At 43.5% G+C, this 21061-nt stretch overlaps 1 protein-coding gene across 10 annotated transcripts in view; it reads right to left on the bottom strand.

Moving 5' to 3' along the window:
- Positions 1 to 21061, bottom strand: part of IFT74 (intraflagellar transport 74) — a 70879-nt gene that overhangs the window by 17729 nt on the left and 32089 nt on the right. For 8 of the 10 annotated variants that reach the window (XM_084834621.1, XM_084834619.1, XM_084834624.1 and 5 more), the window contains 3 exons: positions 16965 to 17018; positions 14327 to 14424; positions 12151 to 12277 (listed from right to left, as the gene is read on the bottom strand). In XM_084834621.1, coding sequence (XP_084690747.1) covers positions 12151 to 12277; positions 14327 to 14424; positions 16965 to 17018 — 279 coding nt within the window. Of the gene's footprint in view, positions 1 to 10898; positions 10956 to 11039; positions 11161 to 12150; positions 12278 to 14326; positions 14425 to 16964; positions 17019 to 21061 lie in introns of those variants that run through there. The other 2 variants (XR_014787812.1, XR_014787811.1) reach the window with 2 other exon arrangements.

The raw sequence follows: 21061 nt of genomic DNA, 5'->3' as shown, positions 1-21061 counted from the left end.
TACGTTGAGAAGGGGAAATCAGCTGCGCAAGCCTGATACTATACTAGTCCCAAGCAGTTTTTTTAAAAAAGATAAAAAAAAGAGAAGGTATGCTTTTGTTCATATAACATAGGGACAAATGACCTTCCAAAACACACTTCCAACCATCCAAACCAGAAAGGACTACAGAAGTGAATTAATATACAGTACTGTGCAAAAGTCTTAGGCCAACACCAGCTTTATTGTTTTAGCCAAGTTTTAATGACCATCCATAATTATTTTTTGGTCTCTGTATTAAGATACAAACAGAAAATACAGGAAATATGTACAGGCAAAAGTCAGTATTTAGTGTGACCTGCCTTCGCTCTAAGCACATCTTGAACTCTTTTGGGGAGACTGTCCTGAAGTTTTCTGAAGTAGTCTTCTGGTATATTATACCAGGCTTCTTTCAGCACTTCCCAGGGTTCTTCTTTAGATGTAGGTTATTTCTTTCTCTGTCCAGGTGATCCCATACTGCCTCTATAATATTCAGGTCTGGACTCTGTGGAGGCCAGTCCATGACTGTCAGTGTTTTATCAGCTGTTTTCCTTGCTAAATATGATTTCACTGCATTAGCAGTGTGCTTGGGATCGTTATCATGCTGAAAAATGAAACCATTCCCAATCAGGCGCTTTCCAGAAGGAATGGCATGATGAATTAAAACCTGTCTGTACTTTTCAGCATTCATGATCCCATCAATACGGACAAGATCGCCAACACCACTGGCAGAAATGCAGCCCTAAACCAGGACAGATCCTCCACCATATTTCACTGTAGGCCACAAGCACTCATTCATCCATCTCTCTCCAACTCTTTTTCTCACATATTGTCGATGACTGGACCCAAAAATTTCAAACTTGGATTCATCACTCCATAATACTCTTTTCCACTGATCCTCATTCCAATCTTTGTGAGCTTTAGCATATCTTCGCCTTTTCACCCTGTTCCCCTTCCGCAAAATTGGTTTCTTGGCTGCTACCCTTGCACGAAGACCATTCCTGATCAGCTGTCAGGAGCGCCCTAGCGGCCTCTTTCAGTACACTCCAATAGCCAACTCAAGACACAGATGAAAGGATTCTTTTCAAGGCTTTAATCCTTTTACAACTTAATGACTCTTTCAGATGCTAATCACCAGTGACTAAGCAAGGAACAGCAGAGTAGCCTATGCTCCGAGTAGGCAGTTGATCCCTGTTTGAAGGAGAGTCACTTGAAGACCCTGAACTTATGGGCTAGGGAGAGATCCTCCCTCTTTCCCTTGGGTCCACGGGAGGCGGCCGTTGCTTGCGCGCCAAACGGGCGCTACGCCTCCTTTCCGCGCCCTCCATCGCTCCTCGCTCCCTGCGTCTGCGTCGAGCAAGCCCCGTTCCCGCACTTTCTCACTGCTAGGGTCACTATCTATCTCAGGAATGCCGGCAGGAGGAATCTCTGCCAGCTGCTGTGCCTGTGAGGGATGAGCTAGCTCCTCTCCCACGGATTGCTGTTCCTCCTCAGAATCAGAACTGCTCTAGGGTTCTATCGGCTCAGTTTCCACCCTGACATCAAGCTTCTTCGGACTGTAGAAGGGTCAACTTGGCATCCTGATGCAGCTGCCAGATGCTGAGCCAGGTCCCTGCTGGACTTCCTCCGGTCTCAAAGAAGTAACTATGAGGAACTTCTCATCAGACTTTGAAAGTTTTCTTGGCCTTCCAGTCCTTTTTTTTGTCCTTGACCTCTCCTGCTTCTTCAAATTTCTTCATAACAGCTTGAATACCACATCTTGAGTATCCAGTTTGTTTGTTGATTTCCCTTTGAGAGTGGCCTTGCTGATGCAAAAATATGATTTTGTATCTGCCCAATTCTGTAATCTTTGGCATATTGACTGGAATAATGTGATTGAAAGTTGGTCTTTCTAGCAAGCTTCCAATGAATTACACTCATACAACATGTGTATGTACTGTATGTACTGCTCAAGCATGTCTTGCACAAACCTGGTGAAAAAAACCTTTTTCCACACAGTCCGTTTGCCATGAAATAGTAGGACATATACAGGTGTTAGCAATGACAGTCATTAGGGTTCCATTCCATTTAGGTTTAGGGGAGCCAGGCGCCTGCTCTTACTCTAGTGTACGGGGGGTCACACTAAATACTTGCCACTTTAGCCTATGGAAGCTGTTTTTTCTTATTTATTTTTTTCTGTTGTTGAATACTGCATACAAATTTCCTGTATTTTCTGGTTGTATTCTAATGAGGAGACTGAGAAATAATTATATATGGTCATTATACCATTGCTAAAACAACAAATCTAATGGTGGCCTAAGACTGTTGCACAGTACTGTATAACCCTATTATATGTGGCCCTCTAGCACTTGTGCACGGTGTACGAACACCTATCAGAAACCTGAGCATTGCAGCCGTTAATTTTGTAAGCAAGCTTTTAGCATTCATAATTTTAGAGAAAAGGATGAAAATAATAGCGTTGTGTCCTAAAAAAGACAGAAACAAAACTCACTAAAGAGAGCTGAGAAAAGGGCCATGTTCAGATAGAATGCTATGCCATAATTTGTTTTAACCATGGTTTGCTGAACAAGTTAGAATCAGGCTCACAGACCATCAAATACACTGTGGTTTCACCTAATGCTGGCTTTGCCTAATGTTGATTTGTTGGTTACCCCATCTCCTCTGTGAATTCCTGGCTGCTATACAGAAACCCTTTGCGGTGCTCGACAACTGGCAAGGGGTCACCACATTACCAGCTCATTGGCTGGCTGCAGAAATGGGGTGAGGAACATGAACACTCTCCTTCTAAGAAATCTTCAGAGCTCTTGGCACACACCTGACCAAAAAACAGTCCTAAGCATCCCGCTTTTCTTCCATTCCTAAAAACTCCCAATAAAGGCATTAACCTTCTTCATTAATCCTTTCCTCCCAACCTTCCCTAACAGAGTCCTTCACTATTCTTCCACTCGAAGAACTGCAGTTATAGGTAAGCAACCTGCACTGCTTCTTCATAGCCTCTGTGCGTCACATATAGGCGATTAACAAGCTAACTTACTGGTGGTTGGTAGGTGTCTCATAACAAGACTGATGACAGTACAGCTCGCTCAAAAGCACAGTTGGAATGTGCCTTGACATCCAGTTTGTAATGCTTTACAAACATCGAGGGTTTCGACCATGTCACCACTTTGCACAAGTCCGACAATGGCACACCTTTGCCAAAGGCAGTAGATGTGGCAACTCCTCATGTGGAATGCACCTGGATGTGAGATGGATGCTCTAACCCTGACAGGCCATAGGCTAAGCCAATAGTTTGCACAATCCAGGAAGCCAGCCTTTGGGAAGAAACAGGGAGACCCTTTTTAGGACCACCATAGCAAATGAAAACTCATTGTGTCTTATGAAAAGATACCGACCTCAACTTACAAAAAGCTAGTGCCCTCTTTACATCAAGAGGATGCAACTTCCTTCCCAGATCAGAAGATGGATCTGGGAAAAACGTTGGTACGAGATGGATTGATTAACATGGAAATCAGAGACCACCTTTGGTAAGAAGTTAATGTCCAGTCTCAGGTCAGCTTTGCCCCTATGAAAGATCATGTAGGGATGATCCACGTGCAAGGCACAAATTTCGCTAACCCATCTAGAGGACGTGATGGCAACCAGTAAGGCCACTTTCTACGATAACAACCAAAGATCCATACTGGCCAGAGGTTCAATGGGCTTGGAAATAAGGGCACGCAAAACAACACTCCACTGAGGTACTAGAGTTCTTACTGGAGGTGCCAAATTCTTTAGGTCCTGTAGAAACTGGCAAGCAGTAGGGTGAGTGAAGAGGGAAAAACCTTGAACTTACCCTCTATAAAATGAAAGAGCTGCCAAATAAACTTTTATGGATGAAAGTTTTAAACCTTCTTGAAATAAGTCATGCAAAAACAAAAGAACATTTTCAATTGGTCCCTAAATAGCATCAAAACCATGGATAGTTGCAAACTTCAAAAACAATGACCACTTAGCAGTATAGGACTGACATGTAGCTGGCTTCCTAGTTAGGTCCAAAACTGCCTGAACTTCTGATGGGAGTCAAGAACCAGTACTCCTAGCTGAATCCTCCAGGCTGTTAGTTTCAGGGTATTGAGATCCGGGTGCCGGATCCTGCCTAAGTCCCAAGAAAGTAGATCTGAAGACTGTGGGAGATGCAAAAACCGCCTTTTGGACAGACGCAGCAGGGCTGCAAACCATGGCTGCCTCAACCACCAAGGAGTGATCAAAATGCAGTCCGTCCAATCATGTGCTAATTTTTGGAGCACCCTCAAGAGAAAATGAAACCGAGGGAAAAGGTAAAACAGTTCCCTGGGCCAGCATAGTTGAAAAGTGTCGCCCAATGACGACTGCCCGATCCCCCTCTCATGCAGAATCTCTTGCATATCGCATTCAACAGGGTCACCAACAAGTCCATCGTGGGCCACCCCCATTTCAGAAACAGGTGATACAGGATAGAGGTAGACATCTGCCATTCGTGGGACGACTTGTACGATCAACTCAGAGTGTCTGGCATTGTCTTCTCCGACACTGTGAAGAGCTCTCAAAAGAATGTCCCGTTCGATTGCCCACTGGAACATGTCCATCATGAGAGCGAGCAAGAGGCTGAAAGTCAGCCAAGCAGAGGTGATGAAACAAAGGCCTACAACTACAAGAAGAGAAGAGTAGTAGTAGTGGGAGACTCCTTGCTGCATGGGATCGAAACCCAAGTATGTCGCGAAGACCCATGGAATCGCCAGGTATGCTGTCTCCCAGGAGGACGGATTAGAGATGTGACTGAAGGGTTGCCTGCACTCATAAAGCCCACTGACAGGTATTCCTTTCTTCTCATCCATGTGGGAACAAATGATACCACCAAGCGGAGCTACGAAGAAATCACATCAGACTTTGAAACTTTGGGAAGGAAACTCAAGAACTTTGGGGCCCAGATAGTTTTCTCATCCAGTAGTTAGAAGAGGGATAGAAAGGGAAAGAAAAATACTCCGGGTGAATGACCGGCCATGAAGGTGGTGCCGACAAGAGAGATTTGGACAGCTCTAATAGTGCCCAATAATAGTCTTCACAAACATGTAGGAAGAAAGCTATACTATAAAGCACATGGTCTTCGATGTCTATATACTAATGCCCAGAGTATGGGAAACAAATAGAACGAACTTGAACTCTTAATACAGGAGGGAAATTATGACTTCATAGGTATAACTGAGACTTGATGGGATGACTCTCATGACTGGAATACAGCAACTGAAGGATATAACTTGTTCAAAAAGAACAGGAGGAACAGAAAGGGAAGTGGGGTTGCACTATATGTTAAACATACATATCTCTGCAAAGAAATACAGGAGGATGAGCTTGGTAGCCCCATTGAGAGCATATGGGTTAAAATAAATGGAGCAAAGAATAAAAGGAGCATGGTGGTCAGAGTCTACTACCAGCCACCCAATCAAGGAGAAGACGAGGATGAAACTTTTGAAAAGCAAATAGCCAATGTTTCAAGGAAGCATGATGTAGTAGTAATGGGGGACTTCAATTTTCCCGATATTTGTTGGGAGACAAATTCTGCAAAACATGGCCCCTCCAGGAAATTGCTGACTCATGTGGCGGATAACTTCCTCCTACAGAAAGTAGGGGAAGGAACTAGAGGACTGGCTATCCTTGACTTGATCCTAACCAACAGAGATGACTTAGTGGGTAAAGTAGCAGTTACAGGAACTCTGGGGGAAAGCGACCATGTTATACTTGAGTTCATGGTTCTAAAGGAAGCAAAAGTCGGGTGTAGCCAAACGTGTACCCTGGATTTTAGGAAAGCTGATTTTAATAAACTCAGAACAATGATAAGTAAGATCCCATGGCAAGCAACTCTAACGAGGAAAGGAGTCCAAGATGGGTGGGAGCTTTTAAAAAAGGAAATTCTCAAGGCACCAATCACAAACAATTCCAACAAGAAGAAAAGGTGGAAGACAACAGAAGAAGCCAATGTGGCTTCACAAAAAGCTTAGAGATGACCTGAAAACAAAAAAGTACACATATAGGAAGTGGAAGGAAGGCCAAGCAACAAAGGAAGAGTACAGGCAGGTAGCACAGAATTGCAGGGATGGCGTCAGAAAGGCTAAAGCTGAGAACGAGCTAAGGTTAGCGAGGGATGCTAAAAGCAACAAAAAAGCTTTCTTCAGATACGTGCACAGTAAAAGACAGAGGAAAGAAATGGTGGTTCAGCTATTAAATAATGATGGCAAAATGATAACAGCTGACAAAGAAAGGGCAGAAGTGCTCAATTCTTCCTTTGGCTCAGTCTTCTCCCAAAAGAGGGTCTATGACCCCCCTGGCAAAGGCGAAGTACAGGCTGAAGGGGCAGGATTGCAGCTTGAGATCGATAGGCATATGGTCAAGGAACACCTAATTACTTTGAATGAGTTCAAATCTCCAGGGCCAGATGAACTGTACCCTAGAGTAATAAAGGAACTGGCAGAAGAGCTCTCAGAACCACTGTCTATTATCTTTGAGAAATCATGGAGGACGGGTGAAGTGCCAGATAACTGGAGGAGGGCTAATGTTGTCCCTATCTTCAAAAAGAGTAAAAAAGAGGAACCTGGGAACTACAGACCAGTCAGTCTGACATCAATCCCTGGGAAAATTCTGGAGCAGATGATAAAGCAATCCATCTGGAAGCACCTTGAAAACAATGCAGTGATTATTCGAAGCCAACATGGATTTGTCAAAAACAAATCCTGCCAGATGAATCTGATCTCATTTTTTGATCAAGTAACCTCCCTTGTGGACTGTGGGAATGCTGTGGACATAACAAATCTCGACTTCAGCAAAGCTTTCAACAAAGTGCCCTGTGATATTCTGATGAACAAACTAGCTCAAAGTGGGCTAGATGAAACAATGATCAGGTGGATCCACAGCTGGCTACAGAATCAGATTCAAAGAGTGCTTATCAATGGAATCTTCCCAAACGTAATGAGGGGAAAGGTAACGAGCGGGGTACCGCAGGGCTCAGTCCAGGGCCCAGTGCTCTTCCACAGTTTTATTAATGACTTGGAGGAGGAGGTGCAGGGAATGCTGATCAAATTTGCAGATGACACAAAATTGGGTGGGATAGCTAATACTTTGGAAGACAGAAACAAAATGCAAAGTGATCTTGATTGACTGGAGCGCTGGGCAGAAAATAACAGAATGACATTTAATAGGGATAAATGCCAAGTTCTGCACCTAGGAAAAAGAAACCAAATGCACAGTTACAAGATGGGGGATACGTGGCTCAACAACACTACAAGTGAGAAGGATCTTGGAATTGTTGTTGATCACAAGCTGAAAATGAGCCAACAATGTGATGTGGCTGCAAAAAAGGCAAATGCTCTTTTGGGCTGCATTAGTAGAAGCACAGATTCCAAATCCTGGGAAGTACTAGTTCCCCTCTACTCAGCACTGGGTAGGCCTCACCTGGAGTACTGTGTCCAGTTCTGGGCACCGCACTTTAAGAAGGATGCAGACAAGCTGGAGAGAGTTCAGAGGAGGGCAACAAAGATGAACAGGGGACTGGAAACAAAGGCCTATGAAGAGAGACTGAAAGAATGGGGCATCTTTAGCCCTGAAAAGAGAAGACTGAGGGGAGATATGATAGCGCTCTTCAAGTACTTGAAAGGTTGTCACAGAGAGGAAGGCCAGGATCTCTTCTCGATCTTCCCAGACTGCAGGACAGGGAGTAAAGGGCTCAAGTTACAGGAAGCCAGATTCTGGCCGAACATCAGGAAAAACTTTCTGACTAACCAATTACCTAGGGAGGTAGTGAGCTCTCCCACACTGGAGGCATTCAAGATGAGGCTGGACAGCCATCTGTCAGTGATGCTCTGACTTGGATTCCTGCACTGAGCAGGGGGTTGGACTTGATGGCCTTGTAGGCCCCTTCCAACCCTACTATTCTATGATTCTATGAATGCGTACCTCCTTGCTTTTTGATGTGCCACAACACTGCAGTATTGTTGGTCAGGATTTGGACATGCCTTCCTTGAAGGTAAGTCTCGAATGCCCACACTGCATTCCATGTGGCGAGAAATTCGTGGTAATTTATGTGACGTTTCCGCTCCACTGCAGACCAGGTTCCCTGAATCCAACGTGGATCACAGTGAGCTCGCCATCCCAAAAGGAAAGCGTCTGTTATCAATATCCGTGTTGGGGATGGCTGGACGATGGGAACTCCCTGATGCAGGTTGCGTGGCTGCATCCACCATAGGAAGGAATTCTGTCTGGAACTTTCAGACAACAACATCGAGCGTCAGAGGCGGAATCGAAGTTCCGGAGCAATCAGTTCTGAAGTGGTCATATCCAAAGGCTTGCCCGATGAACAACTGTGACTGTTGCCACCATGTGCCCCAGAAGTATTTGGACAGTGTGGGCAGTGACCTGTCGACGATAGAATATGGTCTCCGCAAGAGCAATCTACTGGTCTTCCCATTTTCGAGGAAGATAAGCATATGCAACTGTCGAAACCAGCAGCGCCCCTATGAATTGGAGCCATTATGCTGGTTTCAAAGTAGACTTCCCCCTGTTGATGTACAGCCCCAACGCTCCGAGAAGGTTCAGAACAATCTCGATGGCACAACAAAGGGCATCTTCGGGGTTCAAGACAACAAGCCAGTCGTCCAGATAGGAACAGACTGATGTCCTGAAATCGCAGATATGCACACACAACCACCATGCATTTTGTAAAGACTCCTGGGGTGGTTGCTAGCCCCAAGGGCAGGACCTGAAACTGGAACATGTCAGTACCAATGATGAAGCGTAGGCGCTGCTGGTGAGCCTCAGCAATCACCATATGGAAATACGCATCTGTCATGTCTATGGCAACAAACCAAACATTCTTCTAAAGGAGAGGGAGGATCGAAGCCATTGTGATCATTCTGGATTTCCTGAGAGTCATAAACTTGTTCAAGTTCCTCAAATCCATCATGGGACAGACGCCTCCATCCCATTTTGGTGAAATACTGGGAAAAGAAAGTGTCCTCTAGTTGGTATGGAAGAACTCTCTGGATTGCTCTCTTTTGAAGCAGGGTAGTTGCCTCCAAAAGAAGAGCCTGCAAGGGAGGGGTAACTTGAACAACACTCAGTTGGGGAAGGGCGTGAAACTCTATCATGTAACCCTGATTGATTATACTTAACACCCAGCTGTCTGTTATTACCCTCCAGGTCGGCAAAAAACAAGTCAGGACAGGACAGACCTGAAAAAGGGCTGGCTGGGGAGGTCGAGGATGAGAAGCACTGGAGAGTCAAAGTCACTGCTTAGAGGATGTGTCAGGCCTACTATGACCCTGATGATATTCTGAAGGGGTGGTCTGCTTCTTCTGCTGCAGAGGAGGCTGGTATGGTGGGTAATGATCAAACTGCTGCTTGGTCGCAAAAGGTTGGTGATGGAACCACCTACGTGACTTGTATTGATGCTGCGGAGGTTGAGGACCCAAACCCATTTTGGGGGAGGTCGTCTTTGCTTTCTGGACAGAATCCATTTGTTCATCTGTTTTGGCATTAAAGAGCGCTTCACCATCAAAGGGCAAGTCCCCAATTCGCGACCAAGCCTTGGGAGTTAAGCCTGCAGACCTCAGCCAGGCATGCCTCCAGAGGGCAATTGTACCAACCACTGACTTGGCACTGCGGTCAGCTTCATGATGGGAACTGTTAATCTGCTGCCTTGACATCTGAACAGCCTCCACGTGGAAAACCCTGGCGAGATCCCGTTGGTCCTCTGGGAGATAAGCATAGAGAGATTCCATTTTCTCCCATAGGAACCGTTGGTATCTGGCCATCATGGCCTGATAGTTTGCCACACTGAGTCTGAGAGCAGCGGAAGAATACATACTCCTCCCCAGAAGATCCAATCTTCTACCCTCCTTGTCAACGGGTGAAGCATGAACCTCCTGCAACTGACCCTGTGCTGATTCCACAATGATGAAATTTGGTCGTGGATGTAAATATAGAAATGCCGCATCGTTTTCTTGCACACGGTGGAGGGACTCGAGCTGCTTAGACATCAGTGCCATTGAAGACAGGGCCTTCCACGATTGCTGCACTGTTTGGAGGAGGGTTAGGGGGAAGGGGACCGCTACTGTTTTTTACAATTCTGTATGGACTGCACTGAAAACCCGGTCCTGAATTTGCTGCTCCAGCTGTTGTACTTCGATACCCAATGAATGGGCCATTCTGCTGAGTTGTTTAGCAAAGTTAAACATGTCGTCCGAAGGAGATGTGCCCTCCTGCAGTCTTGCTACATCTTCCAGAGAGAACAGAAGGTGGAACGGAGGAGTATGAAGAAGAATCGAACTGGTAATCATCAGCCGAATCATGACGTGAGGGCAGTTGAGGAGCTGGGACCGGAGGAAGGATTGATTGCCCCACAGAGAAAGAAGGCAACGGTGTTGGCTTGGCCGCTACTGACTGACTCTGTAGCAAGGATGAAGACTGAGGTGGCACAGATGGAGGTGGAACAGACTCATTGGTTGCAGGAGGATGAGTGATAGATGCCGATGGCCGTGGACAATACCAAGGCAAGGCCACACCTAAGTATTTTGTACAATCATAGTAATATTCTCGATCCCGAAAACAAAGCCAGTCCTCAAAAACATAATGCCGTGGTGGCGGGTAGGACCACTCAGAACTTCTATCCCAACCACCATGAGGAGACTTAGACCTCTCCCTATATTGATCTTCACGACGACGATCACCATATGGAGACTTCAACAACTCAGGAGGAAGAGGTGCTCTTGGTCCCGAGGAGAAGGCAATCGGTGCAGAGGAGCCTTCATCTGCCACTGCAGATGGCAAATGACGATCCCCCAATGGGGAAATTTCTCAGTCCCGAGAAACCGGCTGCGGAGGGTACAACTCTGATCTCACCTTCCGATGCCAATTGGCTTGATCACAGGAGTGGTCTGTACCAATAAAATGATACAAATAGGTGAGTCCAGCAAAGGAGGGGGTGTCAGGACCTTAGGGAACGAAGACTTATCACCCACCTTCTTTTTCTTTTGTTTCTTAAGGCTAGCAGATCCCGACTTTGGAACTTTAGCCTTTTTTAAAATCTTCCTTGCAGCCGAGAGTGCCCCAAGGTCGGAGGGTCGCGCTGCTCAGAGGAACCTGAGGGACGAGGAGATGACAGCTTTGATGAAGACATAGCAGCTGCTCCCTTCTCTTTTACATAAGAGTCGGTGGAATTCTTCGGATCCGTGGCCATCAAAGCCCTCCTCCACAGCTCTGTTTGAGCCTGTCAGGTCTATTCTTTCATGCCTGTTCCATAAAGGACTGGCACAAAGAACAAGCATCAGGTTTGCCACCCAAACAAAACGGCTAAGGGAATGAGGGTCAGTGGGGGGCAACTTACTTCCACATTTGACACATATGCAGAACGGGGCCTTTGTGGCCATATGCAGGTAGATGATGAAGGATGAACAGATGACGAAAAAAAGATGATTATTATTTTTAGATAAAGACAATGACAAAAAGGGGGAGAAAAACAGAAAAACAAAGAAAGGTCTCTGCACTAGTGAAAAACACTGACAAAAAAGTTCTCCCGGACGAAGCTCCTGAAGAGGCTACTGCTAGGCAGTCGAAAGAGAACTGAGGGAATAGGTGGGAACCCTCTGGGACATGCACAGTGGATGGTGTGAGAGGGTTCCTGCCAAAATGTTCCTCAGCTTTAGAAGTTTCCTGAATGAGGCTCAGTGCAGGTGCAGAGACCATACGTGTGATGCACAGAGACCACGAAGAAGTACTGGTGTTAGCAATAACTGGGTCCTTAAGATATAAAAGAGGATGGGTGGATTATTGCAGAAACAGAGTTTAGTGGGAAATTAGTGGCGGGGGAAGCTTTAGGTCGAATTATACAATTGCAAATGTAAAATGTTTATCACTTGCTAAAAGTGTATTATATATACATAGGTAAAAGCGCCAGTGGTATATGTGATCTTTTAATGGTCTTTTATCTGCTGGTGTTGTTTTATCTTGTTTGTTGAATTGTACTATTTTATTGTGTTTTATTCTTAAAAGCTGCCTTAAGGCCATTTTTGCATTGGAACGAGGGACAGAATTTTATAAATAAAGTAATACCTTTATTTATGCTTGTCTTACCTGAACCCAGGCTTTTTGCAGTACTCTGTGATTTCTGCATTTCACTTGATTTGAAAGTGAGGTCTTCTTGCATGATCTTCAACTCTTGATTTGTTACAGAAGATATCTGCTTTATACGGTTTACATTCTGTGTAATGAAACAAGAATAGTGGAACGTGACACTTTCTAAATGTACTGTTATGATTGGTGGCTGGACAATGAGAGAAGTTGGAGTTTTTCCATAGTACTTCATTCAGCTACACCAAATTCCCTTAGGAAAAATATTTTAACTGTTCAGAGATTATATATCGAAAGAACCATTGCATTACCTCACCTAACATGAAGAGACAGGGCCCAAAATGTTAGAGGCTTGTGCATTTGAATAAGTTCAACTGAGGACAGACATTTGTCCTCCACAAAGGTATACCACCCCATATGCTATAGAAGACCTTACTCTTCAAAGGCAATGTATCCTAAGGAAAAGTCATTCCCAAATTGCTAATGTGACAATCAAATTCTGGTTTGCTAAGCAAGACCTGCCAGTGTAAATGAAGCAGGACATTTTCACTGCAGCATGCAGCATTAAGACGTGAAATCTGTTTCTTCATTAAGCGGCCTTGTATTGAAAGAACTTGAATCTATGAAGCCATGTACACAAGAGCTATTAAAATACCAATTAAGAAAAATCTATTTGGGTAACAGATCAATGAACATCCTGTAAGGAAAACCAAGCTTAGTCAATGCAGCTAATGAGCTATAGGCATCAAAACATTAAAACAACAATTAAGGTTGCAATCCCATGGTCCCAAGGAGGGTATCCCAGGGGCCATAGGATACATTGGATCTCACCCTCCAAGGATAGAGTACGTGAGTGAGTTCCAACCTGGAGGGAGGGATCCGACCTAAGATGCCCCCTCCCCGCCCCTGTGGAAATCCCTGAGGCCCTTACCCTTTTGTTGAGTGAGTTCTGACATTGTCAGAGGCAAAAAGGGAGAGGATCGGGAGGAGTGTTGTGTGTCCCCAGGCAGGCTTTGACATGAGGGGTCAGGGGTGAGCTGACATACATAATTTCCCTCCCATTGGTTGCAATAGGAGGGAAATTGTCTGAAAAAAAACCTGGAAAAGGAAGGAAACTTTGAAAATCTAGTTCCTCCCTCTTTTCTGCCTTTCTGGTGTGAGACCAGCCAGGTTTTGGATGAGGCATTTCATCCTCCTTTGAATCTATCCACTGTACCTGGTAGGACTGCTCTCTAAATCCCCCCAAGGATTTTGATGCACATTTAGAACTTTGGGAGTTGTATTAAAGGAAATGAATTCAAGGTTCATGCTTTAAGGCTACAAAGATCATAAATGACTATCACTATCTGGTTTTAGTGCCATATGTGATGAATACAATAGGAAATGTTTTTCTTCTTTTCTTGACCATAAGAGGCTAATAGCGTAATTGAAGGCGGAGATGTCAGAAGGAGAAACAAGGATGGTGCTGTTTGTGAAGGAGGGCAGAAATAGGAAGAAAAGAACAAAAGAAAGCCCAGAGCAGATGTAATGATGGCTTCTTACTAACTGTGGCTAAAAAATTGGGAGCCAGCCTTCTGAAAACAGCCCTTTTTCTTCCTAGAGAAGATTTTCCCCATCTGTCTTAACCGCTCTTAAGTGGTATGTTGGCACCGGTGTTACCCAAAGTTAAAGTTAACTAGGGTTCTCTTTTAATTAGTATCTAAAACTATGATTTGAACTGGGATCAGGCAGGTAGAGGAATTTGTTCCAGGGAGGAGAAGTTAGGGAACACATATTTCCAAAGTTGCAGTTAACAGGAAGCTGCATTATCTCTACACTGGCTCAAAGAATAAAAGGGGTGGGAAAACTGTCTTTGAATGTGCAGAGAACCCCAATGCCTCTCTCTCTCAACCTTTGTAGGTAAACCATTGTAAGTTTCAACCTGATTTGCTTTCTGACGAAAAGTGGAAGAACAAAAACAGAAGTACATATATTATCACTACATGGCTTTATTATTCTGAAGATACAAGTAAGTGTGGCTAACAGCTCTTCAGCCTGATGTAAAATTAAGTAATAATTGCCTGTTTTATGAAAAAGGGATAAAGAGCTTTATACATATTTACTTAGTACTAAATTATAGTGAATTCAGTTGGGCTTATTTCTAATAACTGTGCTAAGGATTGGAGCCAAAACCACTTACCCTGCTTGAGTGCTCTAAAAGTGCCACAATATTGGCCTCTATCTGTGTTTTCCGTTCCAGTTCCTGGTTCTTCGTGTCTTCAAAAGATTCGAGAAAGTCTAAAAATTGAAAAACAATTTTCTGTTTATAAGGCTGTTTATAAGAGGAACAGCAGGCAATTCCTGAAATGTTACTTATAGCAATGGGTATTTTGAATTTAAAAGCAAATTTAAAAATAAAAACAAAGTGAAAGCAATTTTAATAGAACAAAACTAAATTTAAATACAAAGCAATTTAAAGAGATAGTTTGCATGAAACTCTAGAAAGCAGGCCAGTTTTGCTGCATTTCATTGGCCTTTTAACATCTATGTGGTGATTCAGCAATGAGAGTATGTGCACACAGGACATTCAATGCACACATGAAGATCTACATGTACAGCCACTCTCTTACTCTTCTGTAATTAGGGAACATTTTGCACTTGCAAAGAAGTACGCCATAAGAGTCCTGCAGAACTTTAGGCTGTTCCGTTAACATTCAATACAGTTTCCTTCCTTTTAAAAAATTCTTAGTTAAGCCATGGATACAGATTTCACCTGTAGTGTAAGAAAACAGTCTTGAATTGACTTGCATTAGGGGTAGGTAATCTGGTGCCCTCCAGATGTTTTGGACCACAAATCCCACAAGCCCCACACAGCATGGCTTATTGTCAGGGATTTATTATTTATTTATTTTATTTAAAACATTTGTGTCTTGCCCTATATCATTAAGATCTCAGGGCAGCATACAGATAAAATCAAATTGAACAGTATAAAACAATAAATAATTTAAACAGCTAAAAACATGTTAAACCATTAAACAAGTTAATACCAATTAAAATCTAAAACAATACAACAGTTAAAACAGTGTGCTACTTTAGCGAATGTATTTAGCCCTCAAAGGCCTTGGGGAAAAGCCATGTTTTTACTTGGCACCAATATGAAACCAGTGTACATGCCAATCGGGCGTCCAAGGGGAGGGCATTCCACAACCGGGATGCCACTGCAGAGAAGGCCCTCTTCCACATCCCACCATAGCTTATGTTTCACACTGGTGGGACACAAAGAAGGCACCCTCCAACAGGTCTCAGTCCTTGGACAGTCATATATAGGGAGAGGCACTCCCTCAAATATCGAGGTTCCAAGCCGCTTAGGGCTTTAAATGTCATCACCAGAACCTTGAATTCCAACCAGGAGTGTATTGGCAGCCAGTGCAATTCCTTTAAAACTGGTGTTATATGATCTTTATGAGATGTTCTGGTCAGCAGTCTAGCTCCTGCATTTTGCACTAGCTCCAACTTCCATGTAGTCTTCAAGGGCAGCCCCACATAAAGTGCACTGCAGTAGTCTAATCGGGAAGTTACCAGCACATGTACTACTGTGGCTAGGTTATCCCTGTCCAAGAAAGGCCATAAGGAATTATGGGGATTGCAGTCCAAAACATCTGGAGGGCACTAGATTGTCTATCCCATTAGCATGGCTCAAAGCTCTATGGGCTCCTGTGATGCACATATGGAGCACTTGCAGGAGGAAAGCTTTCCAGTGTGGAGCATATCTCCATTGTGGGTGCAATGGAGATATGTCAATTTAGCTGTCTCTGATACTGAGGTAAACAGGGGAGCTCTAGCTCAGGGATGCAGGATCTCTTTCAGCCTGAGGGCTGACTTCCATTATGACAAAGCTTTTGGGGCCTGCAATCCAGTGGTGGGCGAGACCAAAGGCAAAAGGGCGGGACCAAAATTTCAAAATCATCCAGCATATTTCAGCTTAAAGCTCTTACTGTCAATAATTAAGCTTTAGGAGAGCCATTTCAACCTTTTAAAATGAGGGGAAAAAAGCCTGCCAGGAAACCATCAAATGATTGGAGGTTGGGGAAAGGGGTGTGGCCATCTGAGGAACCCTGGATAGCCAGACTGGGCACCCCAGAAGGCCAGATTTAGCCCCTGGGCCTGAGTTTCTGCACCTCTGCTCTAGCTCAGGCTTGTATGGGAACTTCAAATGTACATCAGAGGTCCTGCATGCTCAAGGCAGCTCCTAGAGCTCTGTCAAAGTACACTGGATGCCTTCCTTATCTAGTTCTCCTTTGAGACTACAGTTACAAAGTACAGATGCATTCTTACATGAAAATAGCTTAAGAAGTACTTGGAAGTTAAAACATGCTATTGTTTGATCTTCACAGTCTTTTCAAGTGTTTTGTTTTCCTCTACATGCAATACTTTTAGAGACATGATGAAGGATTTCTTATTTACTATCAGTTTTCCACAACTGTGTGGTTTAAAGCTCTGAATTCAGCCTAAGAGCCAGGAGGAGTGCCCTGACTGGTAATTCAAAGACCTCAAAGAGCAACCTATTTTTCCCCCTCTGCACATAACTGCAAAGTCAATCACCATGTGGCAAAACATCTTCAGATAAAATTGCTTAAGTAAGACTAAGATTTGTGCTAGGTGACTGAGGCTGCAATCTATACCCACTTACCTGGGAGTAAGCCCCATGGAGCTCAGTGGGACTTACTTCTGAGTAGACAGGTCTAGGATTAGACTGTTAATACAAATGGAATGTTTTCCCTATAGATGGCTGCATTTTGACAGTACATACTACAGTACATGCATATGTAACCACTTACTATCCATGCTCTCTTCTCTCTTCTTCAACTCCTTGTATTTCAGGTTTTTCTCACCTACAATAAATACCATTTAAAACTAAAGAATTAATAATTTCAGTTATTTAAAGTAGCACATTAAAACAAACTGATGTCCATTATTTATTTCATTTTCATAGTCTCAAGAGAAGCAAAGCTTCCACTGGCTACAGTTGGAATTCTGCCTGCCTTCAGATTCTGCAGTTTGGCACTATTCACTACTTCTGAGCTGCCTAGCATTTAACAGTGTTAACATAACAGTGTGTGTGTATCCCTTGCATGTCCAAAATTTGGTAGAACAGATCAGTAGTTTAACTTCTGCACCAAAAATGAAAAAATGTGAGAGTGTCTGTGTGTGTTTGTTGAAGGACCCTCAGGAAAGGCTTGGGATTTGGCATGGGGGGCTGCAGTGGGATGGGAAATCACAAAAAAATTGGGTGGAGGCAGTTTGTGTGAGCCCCACTTGCGCAAGTTGCTTTTGCCTGATTTCCCACAATTCCCAGCTCCTACTGGGGTCCCTCAAAAACACCCCAAGCCTTTCCAGAGAGTCCTTTGGCCCTCAGGAGACGTTTGTAGGGGGGATATAGGGGCTGCAGTAGGTAGGAAGGGTTGGGGAATTGCATTTGCAATAGCACTGCATGAGACACAATCCTATGCCTTGGGAACTTTCTCTTGTGTGATCCCTGCTGAACTTCTGTGCTCCTTGTTCTCTTACTTGTTTCTGTAGATCTTTTAGAGCTGACTGGCATCCAACTGCAGACGCCTTCAGATTTTAAAAAAATATTTATGCACACATTCAGGGCTTTGGATGGGGAGGGGGGACTATCTATCTATCTATCTATCTATCTATCTATCTATCTATCTATCTTATTTACTGAATTTATATAGCTGCCCCATAACAAAAGTTCCCTGGGAGGCTCACATAATTACTAATTGTTGTACCCACGTTGATATTAGGAATGAGGCAGATTCAATCTTTAAAATAAAAAACAAAAAACATAAGTAGATGTCATAAGCAAAATAAATAAATAAATAATGGAAACAATAAGCTAAATATAGACACATTAGAGACGCGAATCCCACCATCTCCTTTTCCCTCGGTATTAAATCGACATCCCCTCTCCTTTCCTTCATATCTAGCATATACAAATTATAAACATGTGCAATGGCCCCAGGAGACTGATTTTCCTTAAACTTCCTTGCAGCTGTGATCCTGTTCCTTGCTGACTCTCCCTTTCATGATTATACAGGAAAACTTTGCAGTACAGAGCTCAAAAAGTTCGATCCACTTTTCAGAGGACCATGGATACATTCCTAGATTGTCAAAGTACGAGCCAGCTGGATCTTGAAGCCAAACATATATTTTAAGATAAAACAGAGTAACAATAAGGAATTCACTAATTATAACACACTATGTTACACTATGTGTTACAAGAATGAACACACTATCCATCTGATCAGATGTTTGATTGTTGGCTATATTACTATTTGTGTTTCCATAAGTTTAAAATCAATAACATATTAAAATAATAAAACAGAGTGATTTGTCCATTGGCAACAGAAGCCAAAACATGTCATGTGGACTGAAGAACTTACAGTTTGGGTTGAATTTAGCTAATGAACAAAGTGGCCTGAGTGCATTAAAAATGCAAGAGCCCTATCAGACTGACCCTATCATTAGGCAGAGTAAAGCGGCCAGCAGCAGCAGTGAGGTGTTGGAGGACAGAGCTGCATATGCAATGTAGCCTGCATGCATTCCCCAAGTGAGACTGCTGCCCTCATGTGTGCTCTCCCATCACTAGTGTTGCAGTAAGAATCAGCTACCAGCTCCAGTAAATGGAATGGGGAGGGGAGCACCATCTTGTCCTTCACCTCAGGCAGCAAGATGTCTTGGGCCAGCCCTGATTTGCTGGGAAGCCTTGTACAAGCAGGGCATGGGGACAACATCCCTCTTCTGTTGTGTCTGGAATTCAAACATACAGTGCTGCTGAAGTTGGAGATTCCTTTTAATTATCATGGTTAATAGTCATTGATAGAACTATTCTCCATCAATTTGTCTGACCCTTAAAAAAAACTCAGTGACCATCACCATATCCTGTGACAGTGAGCCCCATAAGTTAACTAAGTATTGTGTGAACCAGAACTTAATTTTCTCAGTAACGTAACACATAGCCCATGTGTACATTTTTTCTTTGAAAACTGTGAAATATATTTACAGAACACCTACTGCAAGATATAACTGTGTTGCAGGCAAGAATGGAGCAGCTGGCTCCTGTTCCTTGCCATGTCAAAAATTGCTTATGAAACTCTCCTCGGTTTAAAGAAGAGTTTGCCATGTCTCATGGTGGACAGAAATATTATTCCAATTACTTCCTATTGTGTGTCTGGAAGAACTAGTTGCACAGTTATTTTGGTCTCAGACCATTTTGGTTCTCAGACTACTTTCAAGTTTTATTTATATGAGAAATTATTTAAATGAGATGTGGCTATTGAAGTACACACATCACAATGAATTCATAGAAATGTCAACATTTGCCCACATGCTTGTTGCTTTCCTTGGGTTACTGGGTGAGAACTAGGGATGGACAGATTCCCTACCTTCCGTTCCATCGTTGGGGTCTGTGGAGTGGGGAGGCGATCCGTTCCTCCCCCCCGGAATCCTCTGGAGTGGCTCCGCATCCAGAGGCTTTCGCGGACCAGCACTCCGGCTCCGTAGCGTTTGCGATATGGTAATAGCGGCCGCCATTACCATATTCCTGGGAGAAATACAGCCGCAAATGGCATAGAGGATGCCACCTGCGGCTGTAAAGCGCTGTTTTTTACATAAATGGAGCCGTAAACGGCTGCAATTACATTAAACTCAGGGCTTTACGGCTGCAGGTGGCGTCCACTATGCCATTTGCGGCTGTATTTTTCCCAGGAATACGGTAATGGCGGCTGCCATTACCGTATTGCAAACGCTACGGAGCTGGAGTGCCGGTCTGCAGAAAATCTTCCTGAGCTGGAGGTAAGTGGTTCCGTTCTGCCGCGGATTCCAGAGGCCAAATTTCACAGAATCCGGCTTCATTTGAGTCCACGGTGGACTTCTCTGAGATCCCTAGTGAGAACTATGATTTCTCAAAAGGAAAGATCTATAAAAACTGCTAAGAAAAATTATAGAAGCACCACATACCTGGCTGCAAAGAAACAATCAGACCGCAATAGTTTTTCACGAACTAAGTGAATTACTGTTGTAAAGCCATTTCTGAAAATATTCATTTTTTCTACGTAGATTTAGGGCAAATGACATGAGTGTTAGGTAAATCAGTACTATTTCAAAAGTAGAAAGTACCTACTTTGTCATTTTATTATCATTAAATAAAGATAATTAATTTTGGCTGTGTTCGGAAGTCATGACAAGCCAGAATTTTCTAGAATTATTGTGAATGAGTAAGTGTGCTGGTGCATGCTGCTCAATCACTCCTGCTTGCCTTGAAACTCTCTGCCTGGGGTTTGTTTATTATGATGTTTAAACCAGGATCTCTGGCTTTTTCCTCTTCCAAGAAGCCAGAGACATTAGCCAAGAACAAACCCTGGCTTATGACTTTGGCTTGTTAGGAGAAAACATCTGGTTCGTATGTCAGTCTCAACAAACTAGAGACATCTCTAGAGGCAGAGAGTCCCTGGCTTGTTTAGCTGCTCCTGCTGGCACGAGGAGCCAAGCAAGAGTGATCAAGTTCACAATAAGTCAGAATTTGAGACCTTCAAACATGGCCAGTATTGTCGTAAGAAATAGAACAGACTAATGTGAAAGCTGCTATGCTTTTGCTGATAAGCTATATACAAAGCAATAAATTCCTTACCATCTAGTCATCCATATGATAGAAGAAAATAATGCAAACGATATGAAAAGAAAGTGACCGAACTATTATGAAGAGACTAAAATAAAGTAGTGATTATTATACAAAGCTTGCAATTGAGACAGAAGAGCAACACTATTTAAGTTCCTTAACAGAGTAATCTTCGGGAGGAACTAGGAATACACCTAGGAATAAGCCAACTGAATACTCAGTCTAAATGTCTTACAATTGTCCACATCATCA

This window comes from Heloderma suspectum, chromosome 2 (assembly GCF_057233095.1).
Source record: "Heloderma suspectum isolate Gila_16-S chromosome 2, 16-S_ref, whole genome shotgun sequence".
Taxonomy (NCBI): Eukaryota; Metazoa; Chordata; class Lepidosauria; order Squamata; family Helodermatidae; genus Heloderma; species Heloderma suspectum.
This window is presented reverse-complemented; position numbering and strand designations above follow the sequence as displayed.